This window comes from Ursus maritimus (assembly GCF_017311325.1).
Source record: "Ursus maritimus isolate PB19 chromosome X unlocalized genomic scaffold, ASM1731132v1 scaffold_X1, whole genome shotgun sequence".
Taxonomy (NCBI): domain Eukaryota; kingdom Metazoa; phylum Chordata; class Mammalia; order Carnivora; family Ursidae; genus Ursus; species Ursus maritimus.
In genome coordinates, this window is record NW_024423319.1 from 77,889,472 (window position 1) to 77,914,192 (window position 24,721).

The 24,721-nt window shown below is 39.9% G+C and overlaps 1 protein-coding gene across 5 annotated transcripts in view; it reads left to right on the forward strand.

Annotated features, from left to right (window-relative positions):
• PFKFB1 (6-phosphofructo-2-kinase/fructose-2,6-biphosphatase 1) overlaps positions 1–24,721 on the forward strand; it is a 100,894-nt gene that overhangs the window by 49,234 nt on the left and 26,939 nt on the right. For 3 of the 5 annotated variants that reach the window (XM_008711680.2, XM_008711681.2, XM_008711679.2), the window contains exons 2-7: positions 12,867–12,992; positions 16,358–16,451; positions 17,304–17,370; positions 18,586–18,660; positions 19,159–19,215; positions 22,070–22,191. In XM_008711680.2, the coding sequence (XP_008709902.1) occupies positions 12,867–12,992; positions 16,358–16,451; positions 17,304–17,370; positions 18,586–18,660; positions 19,159–19,215; positions 22,070–22,191 (541 nt within the window). Of the gene's footprint in view, positions 1–12,866; positions 12,993–16,357; positions 16,452–16,940; positions 17,371–18,585; positions 18,661–19,158; positions 19,216–22,069; positions 22,192–24,721 lie in introns of those variants that run through there. The other 2 variants (XM_040631249.1, XM_008711682.2) reach the window with 2 other exon arrangements.

Consider the following 24,721-nt stretch of genomic DNA (forward strand, 5'->3'; position numbering starts at 1 on the left):
GTATTTTGATCGGGATAGCATTGAAAGTGTAGATTGCTCTGGGTAGCATGGACATTTTAACTATGTTAATTCTTCCAATCCATGAGCATGGAATATTTTTCCATCTTTTTGTGTCTTCCTCAATGTCTTTCAAGAGTGATTTGTAGTTTCTAATATATAGATCCTTTACGTCTCTGGTTAAGTGAATTCCAAGGTAACGTATGGTTTTTGGTGCTTTTGTAAATGGGATAGATTCCCTAATTCCTCTTTCTTCAGTCTCATTATTCGTGTATAGAAATGCAACTGATTTCTGAGCATTGATTTTGTATCCCACCACATTACTGAATTGCTCTCTAATTCTAATAGTTTGGGAGTGGATTCTTTTGGGTTTTCTATATAGAGTACCATGTCATCTGCGAAGAGAGACATTTTGACTTCTTCTTTGCTGATCTGGATAGGTTTTATCCCTTTTTGTTGTCTGATTGCTGTTGCAAGGACTTCTAGTACTATGTTGAATAATAGTGGTGAGACTGGGCATCCTTGTCGTGTTCCTGATCTTAATGGAAAGGCTTCCAGCTTTTCCCCATTGAGAATGATATTTGCTGTAGGCTTTTCATAGATGGTTTTTATGAGGTTGAGGAATGTGCCCTCTATCCCTACACTCTGAAGGGTTTTAATCAGGAAAGGATGCTGTATTTTGTCAAATGCTTTTTCTGCATCAATTGAGAGGATCATATGGTTCCTGAGTCTTTTCTTGTTGATATGATGTATCACGCTGATCGATTTGCCAATGTTGAACCACCCGTGCATCCCAGGGATGAATCCTACTTGGTTATGATGGCTAATCCCTTTAATGTACTGTTGGATTCTATTAGCCAGGATCTTGTTGAGGATTTTGGCATCCATCTTCATTAGGGAAATCGGTCTGTAATTCTCCTTTTTGATGGGGACTTTTCCTGGTTTGGGAATCAAGGTAATATTGGCCTCATAGAATGTGTTTGGTAGCTTTCCTTCTGTTTCTATTTTTTGAAATAGCTTTAGGAGAATAGGTATTATTTCTTCTTTGAATATTTGGTAGAATTCCCCAGGAAAACAGTCTGGGCCTGGAGTTTTGTTATTTCGAAGGTTGTTTATCACTGACTCAATCTCTTCATAAGTAATTTTTTTTTTAGAAAATCAATTTCTTCCTATTTCAATCTTGGTAGTTTATAGGTTTCCAGGAAGGCCTCCATCTCGTCCAGATTGCTTAATTTATTGGCATAAAGCCGTTGATAAATGTTTCTAATAATCCTTCCAATTTCATTGGTGTTGGTTGTGACCTCTCCCTCTTCATTCATAATTTTATTAATTTGGGTCCTTTCTCTATTCTTTTGGATAAGTCTTGCCAGCGGTCTGTCAATTTTATTGATTCTCTGAAAGAACCAGCTTCCTGTTCTGTTGATCTGCTGTACTATACTCCTGGTTTCTAATTCATTGATTTCTGCTCTAATCTTGGTCAACTGTTTCCTCCTGCGTGTATTAGGCCTGTCCCTCTGTTCCTGCTCCAGCTTCTTGAGGTGAGAATATAAAAACTGCATTTTAGATTTTTCTATTCTTTTGAGTGAGGCTTGGATGTCTATGTATTTCCTCCTTAGAACTGCCTTTGCAGTATCCCATAGGTTTTGGACTATTGTGTTTTCATTCTCGTTGGTCTCCATAAATTGTTTAAATTGATTTTTGATTTCCTGGTTTATCGAGTCATTCTTGAGCAGGATGGTTCTTAGTCTCCAAGTGTTTGAGTTTCTTCCAAATTGTTCCAATTTCAGAGCACTGTGGTCTGAGAATATGCATGGAATAATTTCAGTCTTTTGGTATCTGTTGAGACCTGTTTTGTGACCCAGAGCATGGTCTATTCTTGAGAATGTTCCATGGGCATTAGAATAGAATGAGTATTCTTTGGTTCTAGGGTGTAGTGTTCTATATATATCTACGAGGTCCAACTCTTCGAGTATGGCATTCAAAGCTCTTGTTTCTTTGCTGATTTCTTGCTTAGGTGATCTGTCTATGGCTGATAGTGGTGTGTTGAGGTCTCCTACTATTAGTGTATATTTATCTATATGTCTCTTTATTCTGGTTAAGAGTTGGTTTGTGTAGCTTGCTGCTCCCCTGGTGGTGGCATAGATATTTATAATTGTCATACCCACTTGTTGGATACATCCTTTAAGAATAATATAGTGCCCTTCTGTGTCTCTAACTATAGTCCTTAGTTTAAAATCCAATCTGTCTGCTATGAGAATTGCTACCCCAGCTTTCTTTTGAGGTCCGTTGGCGTGAAAGATGGTATTCCATCAGTTTACTTTCAGTCTGAATGTATTTTTAGGTTCAAAATGAGTCTCTTGTAGACAGCAAATGGATGGGTCATGTCTTTTTATCCAATCTGCAACCCTGTGTCATTATGGGAGCATTTAGGCCATTTACATTGAGACTGATTATTGAGATATATGATTTTTAATGATGCCATGTTGCCTGTACAGTCTTTGGTTCTATAGATTGTGACTTTCTGTTCTGTATCACTCTTGGGGCCTTTTTACTTTTATAGAACACCCCTTAATATCTCCTGTAGGGCTGATTTTGTGGTTACAAAATTGGTCAATGACTGGCAATTCTGGAAGGTCTTTATCTCTCCATCAATTCTGAATGACAGCCTTGCTAGATACAGGATCCTTGGCTGCATGTTTTTCTCTGAAAGAGCTTTAGAAATGCCCCCCCAACCCTTTCTCTCATTCCAGGTCTGTGTAGACAGGTCTGACGTAATTCTGATACCTTTGGCTTGGTACGTGAGAAATTTCTTTTCTCTTGGCTGCTTTCAATACTGTATCTTTGTATCTAATATTTGCGAAATGCACTATGACGTGACGTGGCGTAGGTTTGTCGTGGTTGAGCTTGGGAGGGGTCCTCTTGGACATGAATGTTTGTTTCCTTTGCTAGATTAGGGAAGGTTTCAGCTAGAATTTATTCAAATATCTCTTCTAGACCTCTGTTTTTCTCCACCCCCTCGGGGATGCCGATGATTCTGACATTGGAACATTTCATTGAGTCAGTAATCTCCCATAACCTACATTCCTGAGCGTGGATTTTTTTGAGTCCAGATTCTATTTTAGCTTTTTCTTCTACTAACCCATCCTCCAATTTGCTGATACGTTCTTTTGCCTCATTCACCCTGGCCATCAGAGCCTCTAATTTTGACTGCATTTGGCTCATAGATTTTTTAATTTCTGCCAAATTCACTCTCATTTCTGCCCTTAGAGATTCTATATTCTCATTAACATTTTCATTAATACTTTTTTCAAGTCTACACATCATATTGACCATTGTTACTCTGAATTCCATTTCTGATAATTTGGTTATATCCATATGCATTAGTTCTGTGGCAGAGGTCACAGACTCATTGTCTTTTCTTTGCTGGTGGGGATTTCTCCTTCTTGTCATTCTGATGAGGAGAGGTTGCGGGGTTGTCCAGTGCCCAAATTATTGACTGGGACCCAGGCCGTGTGCCCTTGTTTTATAGGGATCTTAGGGATGTGGGCTTCTTTTTTTTTTTTTTAAAGATTTTGTTTATGTGACAGGGAGACAGCCAGCAAGAGAGGGAACACAAGCAGGGGAGTGGGAGAGGGAGAAGCAGCCTCCCAGCGGAGGAGCCCGATGTGGGACTCGATTCCGGAATGCTGGGAGCAAGCCCTGAGCCGAAGACAGATGCTTAAGGACTCCGCCACCCAGGCACCCTGGGATGTGGGCTTCTTGATTTTTGAGCCTGCCTTCTGGGGGAGGGGCCTGCCGCACTGATACTCAGGCAGCCCTATTTGGGTAGAGTCTCCATGTCCCCTGCAAGGGGGGATGGGATGGGCACACTGTGAGCCGGTATTTCCAGGCTTTTGTTCTCTGGCGGCTTTCCCTGGCAGTTTGCTGCGCCTCTTCTGAGAGTCAGAGCAGCAGTGGCTGAATCTCAGCCTCTGTCTCAGATCAGAGGGATCGCTGACCATTTTCCACAGATGTCCTGGCCACTTTAACTCTGTTCCTTTTGGTTCTGCTCTACCCTGCACCGTCCCAGGATGTGCGCCCCACAGCCAGCATCCCAGCCCTCACTTCCAGGGCCTGCGCATCTCAGTCCTTTGTGTTTCTAATACCACCAGCCGCCAGCCGCCAGCTGCCAGCCTCCCCCGCAAGCTCCCGGAGCTCCTGGTCTCAATCTGTTTCCAGTGAGCACACTGGAGTTCCGTAAGAAGTCTGGTGGCGCGCGCTCCCTGGCTCACGGTCTCAGTCTGTTCTCTCGCGGGTGCAGTCCTCGAGTCTGCCTGCTCCCCCGTGCAGGTGGCTACTGCTTACCGGCGCCCGAAATTGGCAGCTCCCTCCCCCTTCCATTTATCTTCCAATATCTGTGTGTGGTTTCATGGCTCCCTGCTTTGTACCTCAATACTCAGCGCTGGAGATGTTCATTTGTAGAGATCCAGATGTATCTTCCTGCGTCTCGTGCTGATTCCATGGATGTTCAGGCTGGTCTGGTACCTACTAGCTCCACTCAGGGGACCGGCTGAGAAAGTGGTCCCCTACTCCTCCGCCATCTTAACTCCTCCCCCCCATTAGAAGTGTTTTGATCCTTCTCTGCCTATAGCATTGTTAGTCTGTTACCTTAAAGTGCTCTCTTCTGTTGACTGTGGCTATTATTGTTCTCCTTAGGTGAGATATTAATGCTGGAGAAGTTGATGTGGGTCAGACTTTTCTTCCCCCAGCTGTTGTAAAATTTAGAATGGCAAAGTCCTTCCTTTTGGAATCCATGCATTTGTTAGGGAGAAGAGTCTAAGAGGAGTTCACAATGGATACCATTGCCCTCCTCTTGCCAGTGTCCTACTGGGAGCTCTCTTGTATCCTCAAAGTGAAAATCTTGTGGATTTCCTGAAAGAAATTTCTGCAAAAGTGTGGAGGATCCTAAGAACACAGGCCTCAGGTGCTCCTAATTCTCATGATAGTCCATAGTCTCCAGCAGTATGCCAAAATTACTATTTAATTGTTCCAACTAGTTAGTGCTTTCTGCTCCAGGTAAGTAAACTAGATGCTGTCTGTCTTAGAAATGCCTGACTTCATATCTCAGGGTGGCAGTTTTCTATATGACCTCAGTTCTCAGATGGGTCCAAGAAAAGTCCTTAATTTTCAGATTGACCAGTTTTTCATAAGGATAAGAGCACTAACTTACAAGCTGTTGGAACAGAAACGGGAAGTTCCTTGGTTATTTTATAAACCCCCAAATTAGACATTTTTATTGTCATTTTCCAAGTCCATGTTGGCTTCTTTTTACCTACATGTTTGCCATTTTACTTGTTCACCATTTCTTCTTGACTGTTAGCCTTCCTTCTGGGACCACTTTTCTTCTTCCTTATGTATATCCCATACAACCCCTCATACTGAAGGTCTGTTGATAAATTCTTTCAGTTGTTTGCTTGAAAATGTATTTATTTCGTCCTCATTCTTGAAAAGAGTTTTGGTGAATACACAATACTGACTTAATAGTTATTTTCTCATAAGACTTTGATGATATTATTCCTCTATCTCTGGTTTTCATTACTGCATTGATACATGCATTGAAAATATAAATGTTGCTCTTATTAGGGATTATTTTTCCCTTATTACCTTTCAATATTTATTTGGTTTTAGTGCTCTTATATTTTATTATGATTTTTCTAAGTGTTGCTTCTTTTCATTTTTATTTTTTAAGCTGGGCTTTCCTTTCCTGAGCACTGATATTTTTCTTCAATTCTGAAAAATTCTCTCACATATAATTTATTCAAATGTTGCTTTTCCCACATTATTTCTATCTTCTCCTTCTGGAACTGCAATCAGGCTCATGATAGACTTTCCATTCTATCCATGCTTTTATTTCAATTTCATATTTTTATCCTTTTCCTATGGTACATTCTTTATAAATTCTTCAGATTTATCTTCAAGTTCATGAATTCTCTTCACCATTTTTAAATTTGCTGTTTAATCTAGACATTACATATTTAACTTCAATGATTTTATCTATTTTATATAAATTCAATTAAATAACATATAGTATAGTATTAGTTTCAGAGTTAGGGTTTAGTGATTCATCAGTTGCATGTAACAACCACTGCTCATTACATCAATTGCACTCCTTAATGCCCATCACCAGTTACCCCACCCCCTCATCCACCTCCCCTCCAGCAACCCTCAGTTTGTTTCTTATATTGAAGAGTTTCTAATGGGTTGTCTCCCTCTCTGAGTTTGTCTTATTTTATTTTCCCTCTCTTCCCCTATGTTCATCTGTTTTGTTTCTTAAATTCCATATATCAGTGAAATCATATGATATGTCTTTCTCTGACTGATTTATTTCATTTAGCATAAAACCCTCTAGTTCCATCCACATCATTGCAAAGGGCAAGATTTCATTCTTTTTGATGGCTGAGTAATATTCCATTGGATATATATCCCAAATCTTCCTTATCCATTTGGCTGTTGAAGGACATCTGGTCTCTTTCAATATTTTGACAATTGTGGATATTGCTGCTATAAACATTGGGGTACATGTGCCCCTTCAAATCACTATGCTTGTATTCCTTGAATAAATATGTGGTAGTGCAATTTCTGCATCACAGGATAGTTCTATTTTTAAATTTTTGAGGAACTCCCATACTGTTTTCCAGAATGTCTGCACCAGTTTGCATCCCCACCAACAGTGTAAGAGGGTTCCCTTTTCTCCTCATCCTCACCAACATTTGTTGCTTCCTGACTTGGTAATTTTAGCTATTCTGATTGGTGTGAGGTGGTTATCTTATTGTGGTTTTGATTTGTTTTTCCTTGATGCTGAGTGAGGTTGAGCATTTTTTCATGTGTCAGTTGGTCATTTGTATGTCTTCTTTGGAGAAATGTCTGTTCATGTCTTCTGCCCATTTCTTGACTGGATTATTTGTTTTTTGGGTGTTGAGTTTGGTAAGTTCTTTATAGATTTTGGATACTAGCCCTTTAAGACATTTGTAAATATCATCTCCATTCTGTAGGTTGTCTTTTGGTTTTACAACTGTTTCCTTTGCTGTGCAAGTTTTTTACCTTGATGAAGTCCCAATAGTTCAGTTTGCTTTTGTTTCCTTTGCCTTTGAAGACATGTCTAGCAAGAATTTGCTGCAGCCAAGGTCAAAGAGGTTGCTGCCTGTGTTCTCTTCTAGGATTTTGATGGATTCTTGTCTCACATTTGGGTCTTTAATCCATTTTGAGTTTATTTTCCTGTATGGTGTGAGAAAATGGTCCAGTTTCATTCTTCTGCATGTGGGCGTCCAATTTTTCCAACACCATTTGTTGAAGAGACTGTCTTTTTTCCATTGGATATTCCTTCCATCTCTGTCAAAGATTAGTTGACCATAGAGTTGAGGGTCCCTTTCTGGGTTCTCTATTCTGCTCCATTAATCTATGTGTCTGTTTTTGTGCCAGTACTATACTGCCTTGATAACTACAGCTTTGTAATAGAGCTTGAAGTCCGGAATTGTGATACAACCAGCTTTGGTTTTCTTTTTCAACATCCCTTTGGCTATTTGGGGTCTTTTCTCATTCCGTATAACTTTTAGGATAATTCGTTCCAGCTCTGCAAAAAATGTTAATGGCATTTTGATAGGGATGGCACTGAATGCGTAGATTGCTTTGGGTAGCATAGACATTTTAACAATATTTGTTCTTCCAATATATGAGCAGGGAATGATTTTCCATTTCATTCTGTCTTTCTCAATTTCTTTCATAAGTGTGCTATACTTTTCAGAGTCCAGATCCTTTCCCTCTTTAATTAGGTTTATTTCTAGGTGTCTTATGGGTTTTGGTACAATTGTAAATGGGATTGTTTCTTAATTTCTTTTTCTTCTGTCTCATTGTTATTGTATAGAAATGCAACTGATTTCTTTGCTTTGATTTTATATCCTGCCACTTTGCTGAATTCCTGTATGACTTCTAGTGATTTTGGGGTGGAGTCTTTTGGGTCTTCAAGATAGAATACTATATCATATGTGAAGAGTGAGTTCGACTTCTTCTTTGCCAATGTGGATGTGTTTTATTTCTTTTTATTGTCTGATTGCTGAGGCTAGGACTTCTAGTACTATGATGAATAACAGTGGTGAGAGTGGACATCCCTATCTTATTCCTGACCTTAGCGGAAAAGCTCTTATGTTTTCCCCATTGAGGATATTCACTGTGGGTTTTTTGTATATGGCTTTTATGATGTTGAGGTATGTTCTTTCTATTCCTACATGGCAGAGAGTTGTTTTTTTTCTATTCTCTTTTTTTAATGTTTTTTTTTATTATATTATGTTAGTCACCATACAGTACATCCCTGGTTTCTGATGTAAAGTTCGACGATTTGTTAGTTGCATATAACACCCAGTTCACCATGCAATACGTGCCCTCCTTACTACCCATCACCAGCCTATCCCATTCCCCCACCCCCCTCCCCTCTGAAGCCCTCAGTTTGTTTCTCAGAGTCCATAGTCTCTCATGCTTCATTCCTCCTTCTGATTACCCCCCCTTTCTTTATCCCTTTCTTCTCCTACCGATCTTCCTAGTTCTTATGTTCCATAGATGAGAGAAACCATATGATAATTTTAATTACAATATGTATTGGTGTGGATATACTTTTATTGATTTTGTTGGAGTATCGCTGTGCCTCTTGGATCTGGATATCTGTTTCCTTCCTCAGATTAGGGAATTTTTTAGTTATTATTTCTGCAAGTGGATTTTCTGCCCACATTTTTCTCTCTTCTTCTGGGATCCCTATACTATGAATGTTATTATGTTTGATGGAGTCTCTCAGTTCCCTGAATCTATTCTCATTTTGTATAATTCTTTTTTTCTCTCTTTTGTTCAGCTTGATCACTTTCAGTTACTCTGTCTTCTAGATCACTAATTTGTTCTTCTACATCGTCCAGCCTGCTGTTCATTTTATTAAGTGTGTTTCTCATTTATTGAACCCTTCATCTCTATTATGTTATTCCTTATCTGTGTGTTAAGGGCCTCACTGATGCCTTCCAGTCTTTTCTCAAGTCCAGTCTGTATCTTTATGATCATTACTTTAAATTCTCTGTCAGGCATGTCACTTATATCTGTTTTGCTTAGACCTCTGGTCATGGCCTTATCTAGTTCTTTCATTTGGAATAAATTTGTCTGTCTTCTCATTTTATGTAAGTCCTTATGCATGTTCCTGTATGTTAGGAAAGTCAGCTACTTCTCCTATTCTTGAGGATAATGGCCTTATGAAGAAGAGGTCCTATAATACCCTTTAGTATAGTGTCCCCTATTCCCCATGGCCTAGTGTTTCAGGGCATGTCTCCATTTGTGCTGCATGTGCTCTGCCATTGTACCCCTGCTGCTTTATCCTTTAGGCCAGTCATCTGCAAAGGCTCTCATTACCTGTTGTGGCCAATATTTTGTACCTGGTCTGAGTGTGGCAAGTTTTAACTAGTTGTGTTCTAGTCTGCTTGTGCTTTCACCATTGCTGCAAGAACCAAGGCCCAGCAAAACCCCTGGTTCGAGGGATGCAATGTGGGCAGGGTTTGGGGCTGGTCTTCTAGGGGAAGGGTCCTGCCATAACGGAACTGAGACAAGCATGACTAGGAAGGGCAGTCCCACCAGAGTGTGTGTGTGTGGGGGGGGGTCAGTGTTTGGTATAAACTGGTTTGGTAGCAAGGGTAGGCCTTGTCTGGCTCCCACAAGTGGTCCTGTGCTTAAACTGAGGGGTGGGGGAGAGAAGTGGTGCCTGTCATTCCCTTTGTTCCCAGAGGGGTCTTTCCCTGAATGCTGCTACTAAGTGACACACTCCAAATAACCTCCCCATTGTGTGTCTCAGGCACTCTTCAGATTGCTGTTTTCAAGTTGTATGCCTGCGGGCTGTTTACCCTGCTTTCTCTCTAAGAGCATCTTTAATGCCTTCTGTGCTTTCCCAGAGCCAATCCTGCTGGCCATTAAACCTCCAGGCTTTAAGCCCTGGTAGTTACAAGAACTCAAAAAATTCAGCCCCTCTTACTTTCCAAGTCCATTTCCATGAGTGTTTGTCTTCCCCATGTGGGCTCCCCTGTGTGCTCATCTGTCTCTCACCCTCTTCTGCAACTGCAGCTTCTTCCCCACCATGGTGGCCATGATCTGTTTCTCTCCAAAGGTGTGTTTCCACACTTCTTACTTTCTTCAATGTGGCCTCTTCTCTACCTTTAGTTGTGGAGTTTGTTCTGCCAGTCTTCAGATTGGTTTGGGGGTTATTTAAGATGATTTGATAGTTATCTAGTTTTATTTGTGGGACAAGGCAAGCCTAGAGTTTTCCTACTCCACCACTGTCTTCCCAGACTTCTTTGTTTCTTTTTTTTAATCTTTTTTTTTTGCCTTTTCCTCATCTTATTTGAGCATTTTCATGATCCCATTTTATTGCTTGTGTTTACTTATCATTTATATATCTTTGTGTTTTGGGTTTTTTTGTTGTTGTTGTTTGTTTACTTTTTTTAGTGGTCCCCCTAGGGTTTACAATGTATGTTTTAAAATAATTTGGGTTCACTTTCAAATAACACTATATTACTTTACATGTAGAACAAGTACTTTACAACAGAATATTCCCAGACTCTTCCTTCCTTTCCATGTGTCATTGTTGTTTCATTTCATTTTGATATATGCTATGAACACCCAATACATTATTACTATTATTGCTTTAAACAGTTATCTTTCAGAACAATTAAAAATATGCAAAATAAAAGATATATTTTGCCTCAGTTTATTCCTTTTCCAATGCTCTTAATGATGTAGATCCAATTTTCTGACCAATATCATATCTTTTCTGCCTAAATATTGTTCTTTAATATTTCTTATAAGACAGGTCTGCCCATGATGAATTTCCTGTTTTTGTTTGTCTGAAATAGAAGTATTTATTTCGCCTTTGTTGTTAAAGGACATTTTTGCTGAATTTAGAATTCCGTATTGGCAGGGTTTGTGGGGCTTTTGTTGTTGTTGCTGTTGTTGTTTACTTTCAATACTTTAAATTTTTCATTCCACTATCTTTTTTGCTTATTTGGCTTCTGACAAGAAGTCCAGTATAATTTTCTTCCTTATTCTTCTGTAAGTAAGGTGTTCCAACCACCCCTTTTTCCTGGCTTCTTTCAGTACTTTATTTTTGCCTGATTTTCTGCAGTTTGAATTTGCTATGTCTAGGTGTGGTGTGCTTCTCTTTTAAATTTTATTTATCCTGCTTGGTATTCTTTGTGATACTTGGATCTGTGGTTTGGTATCAATAACTCAATTTTGGAAAATTTTGGCAATTCTTTCTTCAGATATTTCTTCTTTCCCATTATCTCCCTCTTCTCCTTCTGTTATTCTAATTACATATATATTGCATTCTCTATATACATTCGAATTACATATGTATATATATGATAGTTATATGTTGCAAATATATTACACTATTTGATACTTTCCCAAAGTTCTTGGATGTTTTGTTCTATTTTGTTTTGTTTGTTTGTTTTTTACTATTTTTTTTCTCTCTGCATTTTAGGGTGTGTAATTTCTACTGATCTATCTTCAAGCTCATATATTCCTCCGCTACGTTAACTTATGAGAACATTGAAGACATTCTTCAGATCAATTACTGTGTCTTTCTCTTGCATTTACATTTGATTCTTTCTTATACTTTCCATCCCCATACTGAAATTATCTATCTGACCTTGCATGTTGTCTACCTTTTCTAAAAAGCTTTTAACTTATCAATCATAGCTATTTTAAATTCCTTGCCTGATAATTCCAACATGTGTATCATAACTGAGTCTGATCCTGATGATTTGTCTCTTCAGACCATTTTTTTCTTGCCTTGATTCTTCCCTTTGTGCTGCTCTCTGGAGACAATTATCTTTTGCATACTTTGAAGATGTACTCTTCTATTATTTTACTTATTTTAGTCTGGTAATAGGGAATAGGGGACTAATGACATTTCATGTTAGTCTGATTAAGCCTCAGTCTTAGGCAGGCTTATCCTCAGTCTTGGAGGTGTGACCTTCCCATGTGTTCCTGACTCTTCTTTAACTATAATGGTGGGCCTAGTGCATATTCCTATGCCTCCTGGGCTACAGCATTTTTTCCATTTTCCTTCTCCAGCTGTGGTGAATTTCTACCAGTGTCCTCAGTTTCTGTTGCCCTTGCTTCTGCAGATTAAGGCTTATTTTCTTTAGGGGAGATGGAGTAGATTGATTTCATCAGAGTTTCAATGGTGTTGGCCATTCCTCTCTGTCAGCTGCCGTTAATTTCTACCAGTGCTCTCAAACTACAGTTGCATTCCCTTTCTCTGTGAAGACTAAGGCTTTTGTTTCATAGAATACAGAGGGAGAATGGTCTGGGCATTTCAGCCCATGACTGCTATTCTGTTTTTCTCTCCAAGCCAGAGCTACAAGGCATCTTTCTCAGAATTCTTCTGTCTTCCCTGTCAGCAGGTGGAATTCCTAGAGGATGCAAAACCACCTATGTTTTCAGCCCCCAGGGGCTTCACATTCCCATACTAGCCCACAGTGAACCTTTAGCAATTTATTAAAAATTTTTAGCTGAGTCTTCTTATGAGTTTATATGTTGTGCAGTAGTATCTATGAAAGATAAACAAATACCTGGGCCCTATTGCTCCCTGCAGATGTCTGCCTGTCTCTATGAATTTGGGGTTAGCTGTTAACAATGTAATCTGTTTTCTAATGAATTCAAAAGTCTGTTTGAAAATTTCCAGGTTTTTGTTATTGTTGTTGTTGTAATGGTAGAGAAGATGTCTTTCCAATTCAACATCTCTGAGCTGATACCAGAAGATGATGGGAACCTGGGGATAAGATTTTGAGATTTTGTTTATCTTCCAGCATCAATACCACAGTTTACCAATTCCCCCACAATGGTGATCATGGTGGGTTTACCAGCTCGAGGAAAGACCTACATCTCCACGAAGCTCACAAGATATCTCAACTGGATAGGAACACCAACTAAAGGTATGTCTCTGAAACCCTTTGTTCTACAGCCCCCTCCTGGCCACTGGCTGAAGAGTAAGGTAGCAGGCCTCAGAAAGAACATTATCTACTACTACTACTACTACTACTACTACTACTACTACTACTACTACTACTACTACTACTACTACTACTACTACTACTACTACTGTAACTACTACTACTACAACCACCACCACACTCTTAAAAGTTCTACAATTTCTTGAGCACATACTCTATGCCTAACTGCACTCTGGGTACTAGGTATAGGAAAACTAGTAAGAGTAAATGTCTGTTCTCAGGGACCTCCAGTTTTGCAAGACTGTAACACAATCCTATCAGTAATATACTATTTTTATTACCATTGTTATTTTTTATTACCATTATTATTATTACCACACCAATATTACTATTTTGATTAGCATTACCATTTACTCAAAACCTTAAGATTTTCTTCAAGCCTTAGGTTATGTAGAATCAAGTACATTGAAGCCACAGCCCAGAGTTTCCCACAAGGTCTTCACTAAAGCTGGGCACCTTCATTCACCTCATCCTCTGGAGCTCAGGTGTCCACTCTCTCCAAGCCTCTCTTTAGGTCTGGGCTTGTTGACTTCCCCTCCCCAGCTGGAAGTGGTCCTGCCTTTTTCCACATCCAGAAGGGCCTCCTTCTCTGCCTGTCAACCTCCTCCTTCACTCCCTATTTCCAACTTTCCATTCTCCTCAGTGTGGTCTCTTTTCTGCTTACTATCAGTTATTTAGTAATCACTCTCTCCTATTCCCCCATTTGATTTCTCTACCTACCCCCACCCTGTATCCCCACTCCTATTTGATTGTTCTGTTGCCCCTGAGAGGACTGTGGTTCTGTGAGCTCCCATACCAACCCTCCTGACAGCCCCCTCTATGCCAACACTAATTACAGAGTGTGTTGTTGTAGTGCATGTCTGGGTCTCTCTCCCCAGGAGCTGTTCTGGGGACAGAGCACCAGATCATATTCCTTTCCCTCTCTCAAGTATGACCAGATTAAGACATTTAGAGGCTCTAAACAGTAAGAGATAGGGTGCCCCCACATCATATACAATTTAGGATATAAATGGTAAAGATAAGAAAGTCTGCCAATGTTTTTTATTTATCCCAGATGACTATAATGATGTTTTCAATGAATATCAACTTATCTGAAAAATTTTATTGGGACCATGTTCCTCCTTTCCTCGTGCACTACGCAAGTACTTAGACTCTCACTTGTGAAATGGAGCACTGCTCCCCAGTGCAGCAAACAGTTCTCCTTGGGCATTTATTTATTAAATCATTAATTATTCATTGAGAACATAGCTGTGTCAAAGCTGTTGTTGGGTATTGGGCAAAGACAAGTAGGATAGGATGCCTATCCTCAAAGAACTAACATCTACTCTTAAGCTCTAAAATGCCCATGAAAAAGAAACTAGTATTATCATCATTCCACAGTTGATTAAATTAATGCCCAAGAGGAGAAGTGCCTCTAAAAGCACATGGCCACCAAGTGACAGAACCAGGAAATGAGCCCACATCTGGTTGATTCCAAAGCCTGACACTCACTGTGCCAGGTCTGCTACTTGGCTTTATGGATGGAAAGAAAAAATAATCCCACATTGTCCCTATACTCACCTTTTCTCCATTATTTTTCTCTCCTTTCTCTTGCCCATCCCAGCACCTTATCTATCTTCCCCTTCCCTTCCTCTCTTCAACTCTCCTCCTCTCTTTCTCCCATTTCTTCTTTTCCTTCATGCGCTTTCTCTAATTCACTGGTGAAGGATTTCCCAATGGTTTTTATGTTCCAAAACCCATGCAAGGCATTGAAGATGCAAAAGTTCATGAGAGTCACACCCTGTCCTTGAAGAGTTTTCTATCTGTCTGGGATGCATACTAACACCTCATGGTCACTTATGGAATCCTAGAGCAGGGTACTGAGGAGGCTCACAGAGGAAATCACCAACTGGAAGGCAGAGAAAACTTCTAGATAGGGTATATTTGAGCTTGGTCCTGTGGGAGGAGTAGAACTTTGGCAGAAGAGGAGAGAAGGACTAGTTCTTGTGGAGGACTGCAGACTCCAAGTAGCTTCTGCTGGGTCTTAGGGGAGTATGGAATGGTGGTGGATGGGTCTCTGCCTTAATGCACATGCTTTCCATCTTCTCCAGTCCAATCCATTCTCACAGAGAACAAAGCCTCAGAGTCATGTTTCAAAGCACAAAGCTTACCATACCTACAGCCTCCAAGGGTCTTCTTGGTCTGCTGGTTTAAGCCTGAGCTTTTTAGCCTGTTGTTCAAGGCCCTCCACAATTTGCCCCTGTCAGTCTCTCAGGCTTCAGTCACAGTGAATGACCCACCATCCCCCAAACATGTTCTGCTTCCTGCCAATGTCATACCTTTGCTTATGTGTTCCTCTACCTGGAATGTCTTTGTTCCCCACTCCCATCCCCCATGCCTGCCTATAAAAGGCCTGCCTTCCTAAAAGGACTGGTTCAAATGCTGCTTTCTCCAAAAAATCATCTTAGATTGCCCCAAGTGTAATTAATCTGTCCTTCCCCCTTATTCTTTTGAATGCCTCTGTCAGAGAACTCAACAAACTGTGTGGGAACTCTATGTTTACTGGTTTACTGTCTGTCCTACCTGCTGGATTGCGAGCTACTTGGGGCCCCATCATGAATATCTCATCTATCTTTGAGACTTCAGAACTCCTGTCCTGCTTCACAGAGTATGCATCAGAATGTATTTATCAAATGGATGAATGAAATATTGCATTAGCCTCTTATCCTTTTTCTCCGCTTTTCCTTATCTTCTCTCAGGTTTTTTCACTATTACTGATGAGAAAGTATGGCTTAGAGAGGGCAATAAATTTAGATTCTCTGTCATGATACAGGAAAATGTAATAATATGGGACTAGGATTCAGGAGGACCAGTCTAGTTCTGTTACCTGCTGACTCACTGTTTGATCCTTAGTGACTGATTTTTACTCACTGGATCTGTTTTCTTATCTTTCCAATAGACTAGAGCATTGAAAGGGTTAGAGTTTATGATAAAATAGAATTGTGGAAAGTCCACTAGCTTTGGAGCCAAACAGACCTGGTTTTTAATCCCAGCTTCCCACTTATTAACTAAGAAAGTTACTTCCTATTTCTGAACTTCAATTTCTTCCTTTGTGAAATGGGATTGTAATTTCTATGTTGCAGGGTTGTAGTGAGGAATAAATGAGATGGTAGCCATAATTTGAAGCTTTATAAGTGTATTATATAGCTATAAATTATACCTCCTTCTATCTCTAAATCCCTCCCAGCAATGAGATATTTTTCCACTAGAATCTTTTCAACCCCTTCACCAGGTCTCCCTGCTTTCAGTGTTTAATTTAGGCCAGTACCGACGAGAGGCAGTGAGCTACAAGAACTATGAATTCTTTCTCCCAGACAACATGGAGGCCCTACTTATCAGGAAGTAAGTGCCTAATATTTTAGAGATCAGTGCTGCCCCTAGTTAAAGGAGGGCTTTCTTCAGATAATGGGGGTGTGGAGCAGAATAATTTGGGTTAGGAAGGAGGTCTTCCAGACTCTCAAAGGGTGGTTGGGAAAGCCCTTCTTCTAGCCTGCCCAAAGCCTGTTTCTGGTCATAACCATCCCCTACTTAAGAACTTAGGAACTAATGGTCTCCTACTCCTTATGGGAGAGAGGGGAAATTTAAGAGTCTGAGCATTTAAGAGTCTCAATAGCTTGGCCCATTCCAGTCTCTCCAGTCCCATTTATTCAATCTCAAGTTCTCTCTCTCCTACAAGACACTGAGCACTTCCAGAACAGATCCCGGGTCTCATTTATTGATCCATGCCCTTATAATAGAACCCAGCAAAGAGTAATCACTAAATAGATTTTTTCCAAATGCACAAATATATTGCCACCACCATACCTGTGCTTGTACTGTTACCCATTCCAGGAATGCCTTCTACTTCACAGACCATATACTCAAATTCTACCTGGATTTAAGGACCAGTTCCACTTGAGCTCTATCACCTCAAAGGTTGTTTTTAATATTATGGCTTTGTCACTAGTCCACTTTTCTTGGGAATGCCACTTTATGCCTGCCCCTAAGATGTGCACACAGAGCCACTTTCAACTGTGTGACCTGTCTGTGCTTATCATAGTGCCTAGAACATTGGATATCCTGTGTAGATGCTTCACAGATGAATAATTTAATGTGAGATATCTGAGAGATGGTGCAAAAGATAATGGAGAAAAATAGAAAGGAACTCATCTTGGGGACAGGGATTGTCTCTGTTTCTTTCTCCATCTTTTTCAGGCAGTGTGCCCTGGCAGCCCTGAAGGATGTCCATGACTATCTCAGCCATGAGGAAGGTCATGTTGCGGTAAGAAAATTTGCATTTTCCCTCAAGTTTCTGCCAGAATGAAGGACCCCTAATATGTATCGAGCACTTACTATGTTCTACACACTATTCTAAGTACTTTGCACATATTAATTTAATTCCACCCTCTCCCATGAGACAGGCATTTCTGTTATACTCCATTTTATAGCCCAGAAAAAAAAAATGGCACAGAGAGATTGAATAATTTCCCAAGGTGGCATGTATGCAGCAAGGCCAAAACTAGAATTCAGGTTATATAGGTCCAAAATCTACACTCTTAACCACTATGTTTCACCACTCCATCCCCAAGAATGCAGTAAGACTATGGTATAGTTTAAGACTACAATACAAACACTTTTAAGTTCTAGAGATTTACCTAAATATCTAGTCAATTTAATCTCATAGACCCTTGATTTGTGAATTCTAAAAGGGGAAAAGATCCTCAAATGGTCCCACCTTAGATACTGAGAATAGGGAGTTGTTTCCTGTTCTTGAAGAGCTCCAAAGTAATGGGGAAGGAAGAAGCCACAACTAGGAGTTGAGAAGATACATTCTAGCTCTCCTAGCAACTCTTGGTGGCCTGGTTAAGGCAAATCTTTCCTCTAAGCCTCAGCTATTTTACCTATGAAATTACCCTAACAAAAATTTACAGTTTTCCTCATTTATACCTATAGTCTGCTACATTTCTGGACTGAGAGCAAGGGCTCAATGAATGCTTAAGAAATTGGCACAAATTGATTTCAAATCCTTCCCTTTTTTTTTGATGTAAATTTCCATGATTCATTAGTTGCGTATAACACCCAGTGCTCCATGCAATATGTGCCCTCCTTAATACCCATCACCGGCCTATCTCAGTCCCCCACCCCCCTCCCCTCTGAAGCCCTCAGTTTGTTTCCCGGAGTCCATAGTCTCTCGTGGTTCATTCCCCCTTCTGTTTATCCCCTCTTCATTCTTCCCTTCCTCCTCCTACCGATCTCCCTGCTATTTCTTATGTTCCATAAATGAGTGAAACCATATGATAATTGTCTTTTTCTGCTTGACTTATTTTACTTAGCATAATCTCCTCCAGTCCCGTCTCTCACATCCTTCCTGTCCTTCAAAACTCAGTCAAGTTCTATCTCACCTTGGAAGCTCTCCACTTAGCATAAGGATAGTCACGGAGTAGGTGTTCTCTCAAAACCAGATTCAGAGTAAACCAATCTCATCATTGGTTTCTAGGTTTTTGATGCTACCAACACCACCAGAGAACGACGGTCACTAATTCTGCAGTTTGCTAAAGAACATGGTTACAAGGTATAGTAACACTCCCACTCTTATCTAGAACCTACTTATCTAGTACAAACCCCAAAGAAAGGCAAACCAGAGGACTCCAATCTGCCAAATCAGCTATAAATCAGGGTCAACATTTTCATTTGGTTATATGGTTTTCCAGATCACAGTTAGAAGAAACAAAACTGAACAGGAAAGAGGTGCCATATTAGGTAATGGAAGATAATTGCTGACAGGCTGACACTGTTGGGGGTGGAAATGAGGAAGGAGGGAAGAGAACTACTACAAAAAGCATATATAAGAACTAACAACAAGAAAAACATTAAAAAATAATCTAGGACCATTCAGTTTAGAGTCAATATGCCTCATAAAACTCAGAATCCTGAAAGTAGCACTGTATGAAATTATGTTGTCAGAGATGTCCCTAGGGATGACTCAGAGCCACTGAGAAGAGGTGAAGCTATGTTTAGCCCTACCAAATATAATTCCCTGCTGAAAATTTCTCTTCTTTTTCTCTTATAGGTCTTTTTCATTGAGTCCATCTGTAATGACCCTGGCATCATTGCAGAAAACATCAGGGTAAGGAGCAAAGACAACCTTACTCTTTCCTCCTTACTTTTCCTCAGGCTTGGATAATACCTAAAAAGACCTCTATGAGGTTTTAAGGTGGTATTCTTCTCCAAGCTTCTCTTCTTACTTCCTATAGGAAGTATTTCCTGACTATCCTGGCCTAAAATAAACCTATGAAATTTAAAAAAGCCATAATATAGAGTCCTTAATATGCACTGGGCACAAAGCTTGGCCCTTATTGATTTGTTACAACAAACCTGCATGTTAGGAATCATTTCATTGTTGGAGAGAGGAAACAGAGAATCCAACAGAAGAGTTTTCAAGGATTCATACAACCAGAAAGAAGTAGAACTGGGACTGGACCTCAGGCTTGTATCAGAAATATAACTACTTTTAGATTCTAGACATGTGGTCTAGAACTGGATCATTGGCCACATTTTATTGTTCCTTATTTCATGAAATTACTGGAGCTCAGAGACAGAAGAGACCTTATAGGTTACCTCCCTCAACCCTCCATCAGATACTTGAAATGGCAGCTAAATGTTTGTCTGTATCTTCTTTTCATACCTCCAATGAAAAGAGACTCAACGCTTTCATCAAATGCAGTCCAATCAAGCTGAAATCTGCCTCCCTGAAATTTTAACTGATTTGTCCTATTTTTGTCTCTTAAGGCATAGAACAGTTCCAATCCCTTTGTTCTTCATCCACCCTTCCATCTATCCATTTACTGATTCAACAGAATTTGAATCTATACAACTGAACTGGGCCATTCTGTGTATTAGAGACATAGAGAAGAGTCCTGACCTTGAGCTCACAGTCTAGTGAGAGATACTGAGAGATACTGACAAGTTTATAGACATAACTGTGAGTCAGTGCTGAGATGAAAAAATAAAGGAGGCTCTGGGAGAACACTCTTGAGTACCTAACCTTGCATGGGAGGGATAGATATGTCTCAGGGAAGGCTTCTCAATGAAAGCAATAGCCGACTTGAATCTTGAAGAATGCATAGGAATTTGGCAGGTGAAGAATTGGAAATAAGGAAATAGCATATACTAATTATGGTATCTCTAGGGAACTATAACTAGTTCAAGTTGGCTAGAGCAAAGTGTGTGGAGGAAAAGGAGTGCAATGGGAGACAGATGAAGAAATCATTTTGGACTCAATTATGACAAATGGGTCACCCAATAAAATAGTTCACACTGTGCCCTAAAAGATATAAGGAAATGCTGAAGAGTTTTAAACAGGGGAATGCTATGGTCAGATGTGCATGTTAAAAATATATTTCTGGTTGCTAGTATGAGGAATACATCAGAAGTAACAAGACTGTAGACAAGATAAATTAGTCACAAAACTAGAGTAAGTGCCCAGTCAAGAAAGAATGAAAATCAATAGAAGGGTGTATTTAGAAGATAGAGTGGAGAGTATCTGGTGCCTGCTGAGAGGTGAGGGATGAAGACACATTTAGTATGACTCCCATATTCTTTTTAGGCTCGGGTAACTGGATGGATGATAATGCCATTCACTGAGATGACAGATGTGGGTGGGAAAGATAGGCATTGGGGGATTAGGAGACATCAGCCTTTCAGAAATTTAAAGCCAATGTGTCATGTTCTCTCATTAAACACTCAATACATGTAAGCTATTATGACACCCGGCCAAAATCTCTTGTTCCTCTTCTTCAACCATTTCTCACATCACAATTTCTGGTTCTCTTTTATTTTTTCATTTTTTATTTAAATTCAATTAATTAACATATAGTATAGTATTAACTTCAGAGGTAGAGTTTAGTGATTCATCAGTTGCATATTACTATTGCTCATTACATCAAGTGCCCTCTTTAATGCCCATCACCCAGTTACCCCATCCCCCCATTCACCTGCCCTCTAGCAACCCTCAGTTTGTTTCCTATAGTTTAAGGGTCTCTTATGGTTTGTCTCCTTCTCTGATTTCATCTTATTTTATTTTCCCCTCCCTTCCTCTATGATTCTCTGTTTTGTTTCTTAAATTCCACGTATGAGTGAAATCAGGGTGCCTGGTGGTTCAGTTGGTTAAGCATCTGCCTTCCGCTCAGGTCATGATCTCAGAATCCTGAGATTGAGTCCTGCATTGGGCTCCCTGCTCAGTGGGGAGTCTGTTTCTCCCTCTTCTTCTGCCCCCCCCTACTTGTTCTCTCTCTCTCAATCTCTCTCTCTGAAATAATAAATAAAATCTTTTAAAAAAAGAAATCATAGGATAATTATCTTTCTCTGATTTCCTTATTTCTTATTCTTATTTCTTATGACAGCTTAATACCCTCTAGTTCCATTCATGTCATTGATTTTATTTTTTTGTTGGCTGAGTAATATGTATAGCTACATCTTTTTTATTTTTATTTTTGTATTTAAATTCAATTAGCCAACCCACATCTTCTTTTAAATGTTCTTCTTAAACACGGTGTGCTCTAGAACTGAGTACAATATAACAAACCTTGTTTAATCACACAGAAATAAAGCATAAGGAGTCACACAGTCCCACTTCTCTTCAGTTGACTGACTTTGTAAACTTGGCAAGACCCTTTGTCTAAGTCTCAATTTCCTTATCTTTATGATGAGGGATGTTATACTCAATGATCTCTAAGGGCACTTCCAAAGGTCACTGTTAGAGTCTCTGTCTCTCGGGGCGCCTGGGTGGCACAGCGGCATTATGGGATCGAGCCCCACATCAGGCTCTTCTGCTATGAGCCTGCTTCTTTCTCTCCCACTCCCCCTGCTTGTGTTCCCTCTCTCGCTGGCTGTCTCTATCTCTGTCGAATAAATAAATAAAATCTTAAAAAAAAAAAAAGAGTCTCTGTCTCTCACGGTTCCTCTGTTCTCCCTTTTCCTAGCAAGTAAAACTTGGCAGCCCTGATTACATAGATTGTGACCGGGAAAAGGTTCTGGAAGACTTTCTAAAGAGAATTGAGTGCTATGAGGTCAACTACCAACCCTTGGATGATGAACTGGACAGGTAAGAACCCAGAACCCTAAAATAGAAGACTGGATCTTTAACCCTATTTTGATGTCCTTTAGGACTTGGGGAAATATCCTCCCTCTCTGGGTCTCAGCTTCTCTATCTGTAAAATCAGGGAGCTATATTTGATGATTTGTCTTCAAGGACCCTCCAAGCTCTAATTATCTGAGGTAATTATTCCTTGAGGTATACAATGTCTATGAGAGGGTTTAAGTAGTGGCTTCCTGACCAATATGGGCAGATTAGGACCCTGATGTCTAAGAACAAATGCTTCCCTCCTGTGGTTGTTGCTATTTTTTTTCAAAAGCATTCCTCACATATGGATGACACTTCAGTTTCCAAACATGTTCACCTTCTTTGTTTCATTGAATCCTCTTAGCACCCCTATAAAGGAAGCCAAAATAGATCTTATATTCATAAATTTTCAGGAAGAGGAAATCAAATCTTAGCTGAAACCATTTGTCAAGCTCACGGTACAAATCAAGGGGTAGAACTAGGATTCTAACCACATATTTTGTCTCCTGCTCATGTCTCTTTTCACAAAACCCATGTTATCTCTTCAATCAATAAGTATTTGGCCTCTTTGAGCTATGGCATACACAGGGGTATAAATAATGGCAAGAGAGGTGGTTTCTATATGCTGGTAGCTTCCATAGTGCCTTGACATATGGGAAGACACATGAAAAATACAAAACTCTTATTCATAATGTCAGCTAAAAATTGGAAACATGTTAGCTGGTAGTACAAGGAATATGTGAGTTTTAGACATAGGATATTCCAAGAATCCTCAAAATGAGTTGTGATGAGAAGAAACTCTAGTCACCCAGACCCTTTGGGCCCCAAGTGAGAAGTATGAATAGGCCTCAAATAGTCATTAAAACCTTAAGAAGTTTAAAAAGCATTCTTTCAGCTTTGCCCAACCAAAGTCCTAAGAGGCAAGTTTTGTTACTGCATTGTTCCTTAGATGGAGAAACTGAGACCCAGAACAGGGCAAGGACTTATCTAAGGCCACATAGTAAGTCAGTAGAACATTTATTCAAACCTTTATCTCAAACTTCCAGCCTAGTTCTCCCCCTCCCACATCCCTAAATCATAAAGAAGTGTCACATGAGACTTAGAGATTTGGTACAAGGAGCAGGTCCTTTATGTATAATTGTAAAGATTGTTCACTGTGCAAGGACAACCAGGTCACGGGTACACTTGTTTTTCTCACCAAGGCATGTGTACTGGAGTGAGAATGTTTCTGCCCTGAGAAAAGTGTAACTTATTCAAATTTCCACAAATGCACCATATAGGGTAGCAGCATATGGTGAAACAGGCTTGAAGAAGGGGCGCTAAAATGAAAGAATGGCATTGAGAAAGCCCCTAGTCTTCAGCCTAGACTCCTGTAGGTGCTCAGTGTTTGATGAATCCATTTGGGCCTGAAGATGACATATTCTGAAGGTTGGCTTTATTTAATAATTTTTACATCAACAGACATTTATAGTCCATGTATCAGGCCCCAGTCAAAGCTGTGCCCTAGGAATCCAAAGAGAGAAGGGCTGTCCCTGCTGTGATAGAATACCCACTTGTTTGGAGAATCCAATGAATGTGCAGTTGATCAGAATTGTAGAAATGGTAAACCAAGTGGGCTAGAGGAGCACAAAGGAGAAAACTCAGCCCAGCTTGGAAAAAGACATCTGGAAGAGTAGGTTTACCTAGTATAGGTAGACTAGGCATGTGTTTGGGGTACCAGAAAGGTGGAGGCTACCAAAAATATGAATAAGACAATCTGGAAAGCTTTTACTATTTTAATTTCAAAACCAGCATCAATGTGGTAAAAATGGAAAAAGAAAACAAAATTTCATGGGACCTCCTCATATTATAATACAGTTTATAATTTTTATTTTAGATTACACATGGTAGAGGTAGCACTAGCTAATATATTACTTTTGGTGGGAAGCACCTCTAAATGACTTCACATCATCCTGGGCTCACAGAAGACTTCCTAGAGAGAGTGAATGTGCTGGCTCTTAAGGAATGTATGCATAGGAGCTCAGTTTTGGAAAACAGGCAAGGAATGTCTTTTCAAGCAAACAGAGCAGCATTTTGGAATGGTGTAGTTAAATCTGAATAAAAGTAGGAGAGTTTAGAGAATATTCCAGCAAAAGCATGAAGGCTAGATTGAAACAGAAATTATGGGCATAGGTGTGGCTGTGGAACCGCGAGGTGAGGCCAAGCAGGGCCAGTGTGTGAAGGTACCTAGAATGTAAGACTAAGTTGAGGAATTTAGAAGTTCTCCTAGAGCTACCCAGGACCTAGCATTAGGAACAGACAGTAATTAGGCAACAAGGCTACATCAGGTATTTTCTACCACTAGGTTCTGAGACTCTTAGACAAGATAGTTGGAGAGGTTAACCTTAAGCGAATCATTTCCTCTCTCTGTGCTTCAGTTTCCTCACCTATATAACAAAGCTAATAATCCCTGATTCCTGATGATTATGAGGATTCATGTATTTTGAAGTCCCCACTCCCTGCCAGATGCACA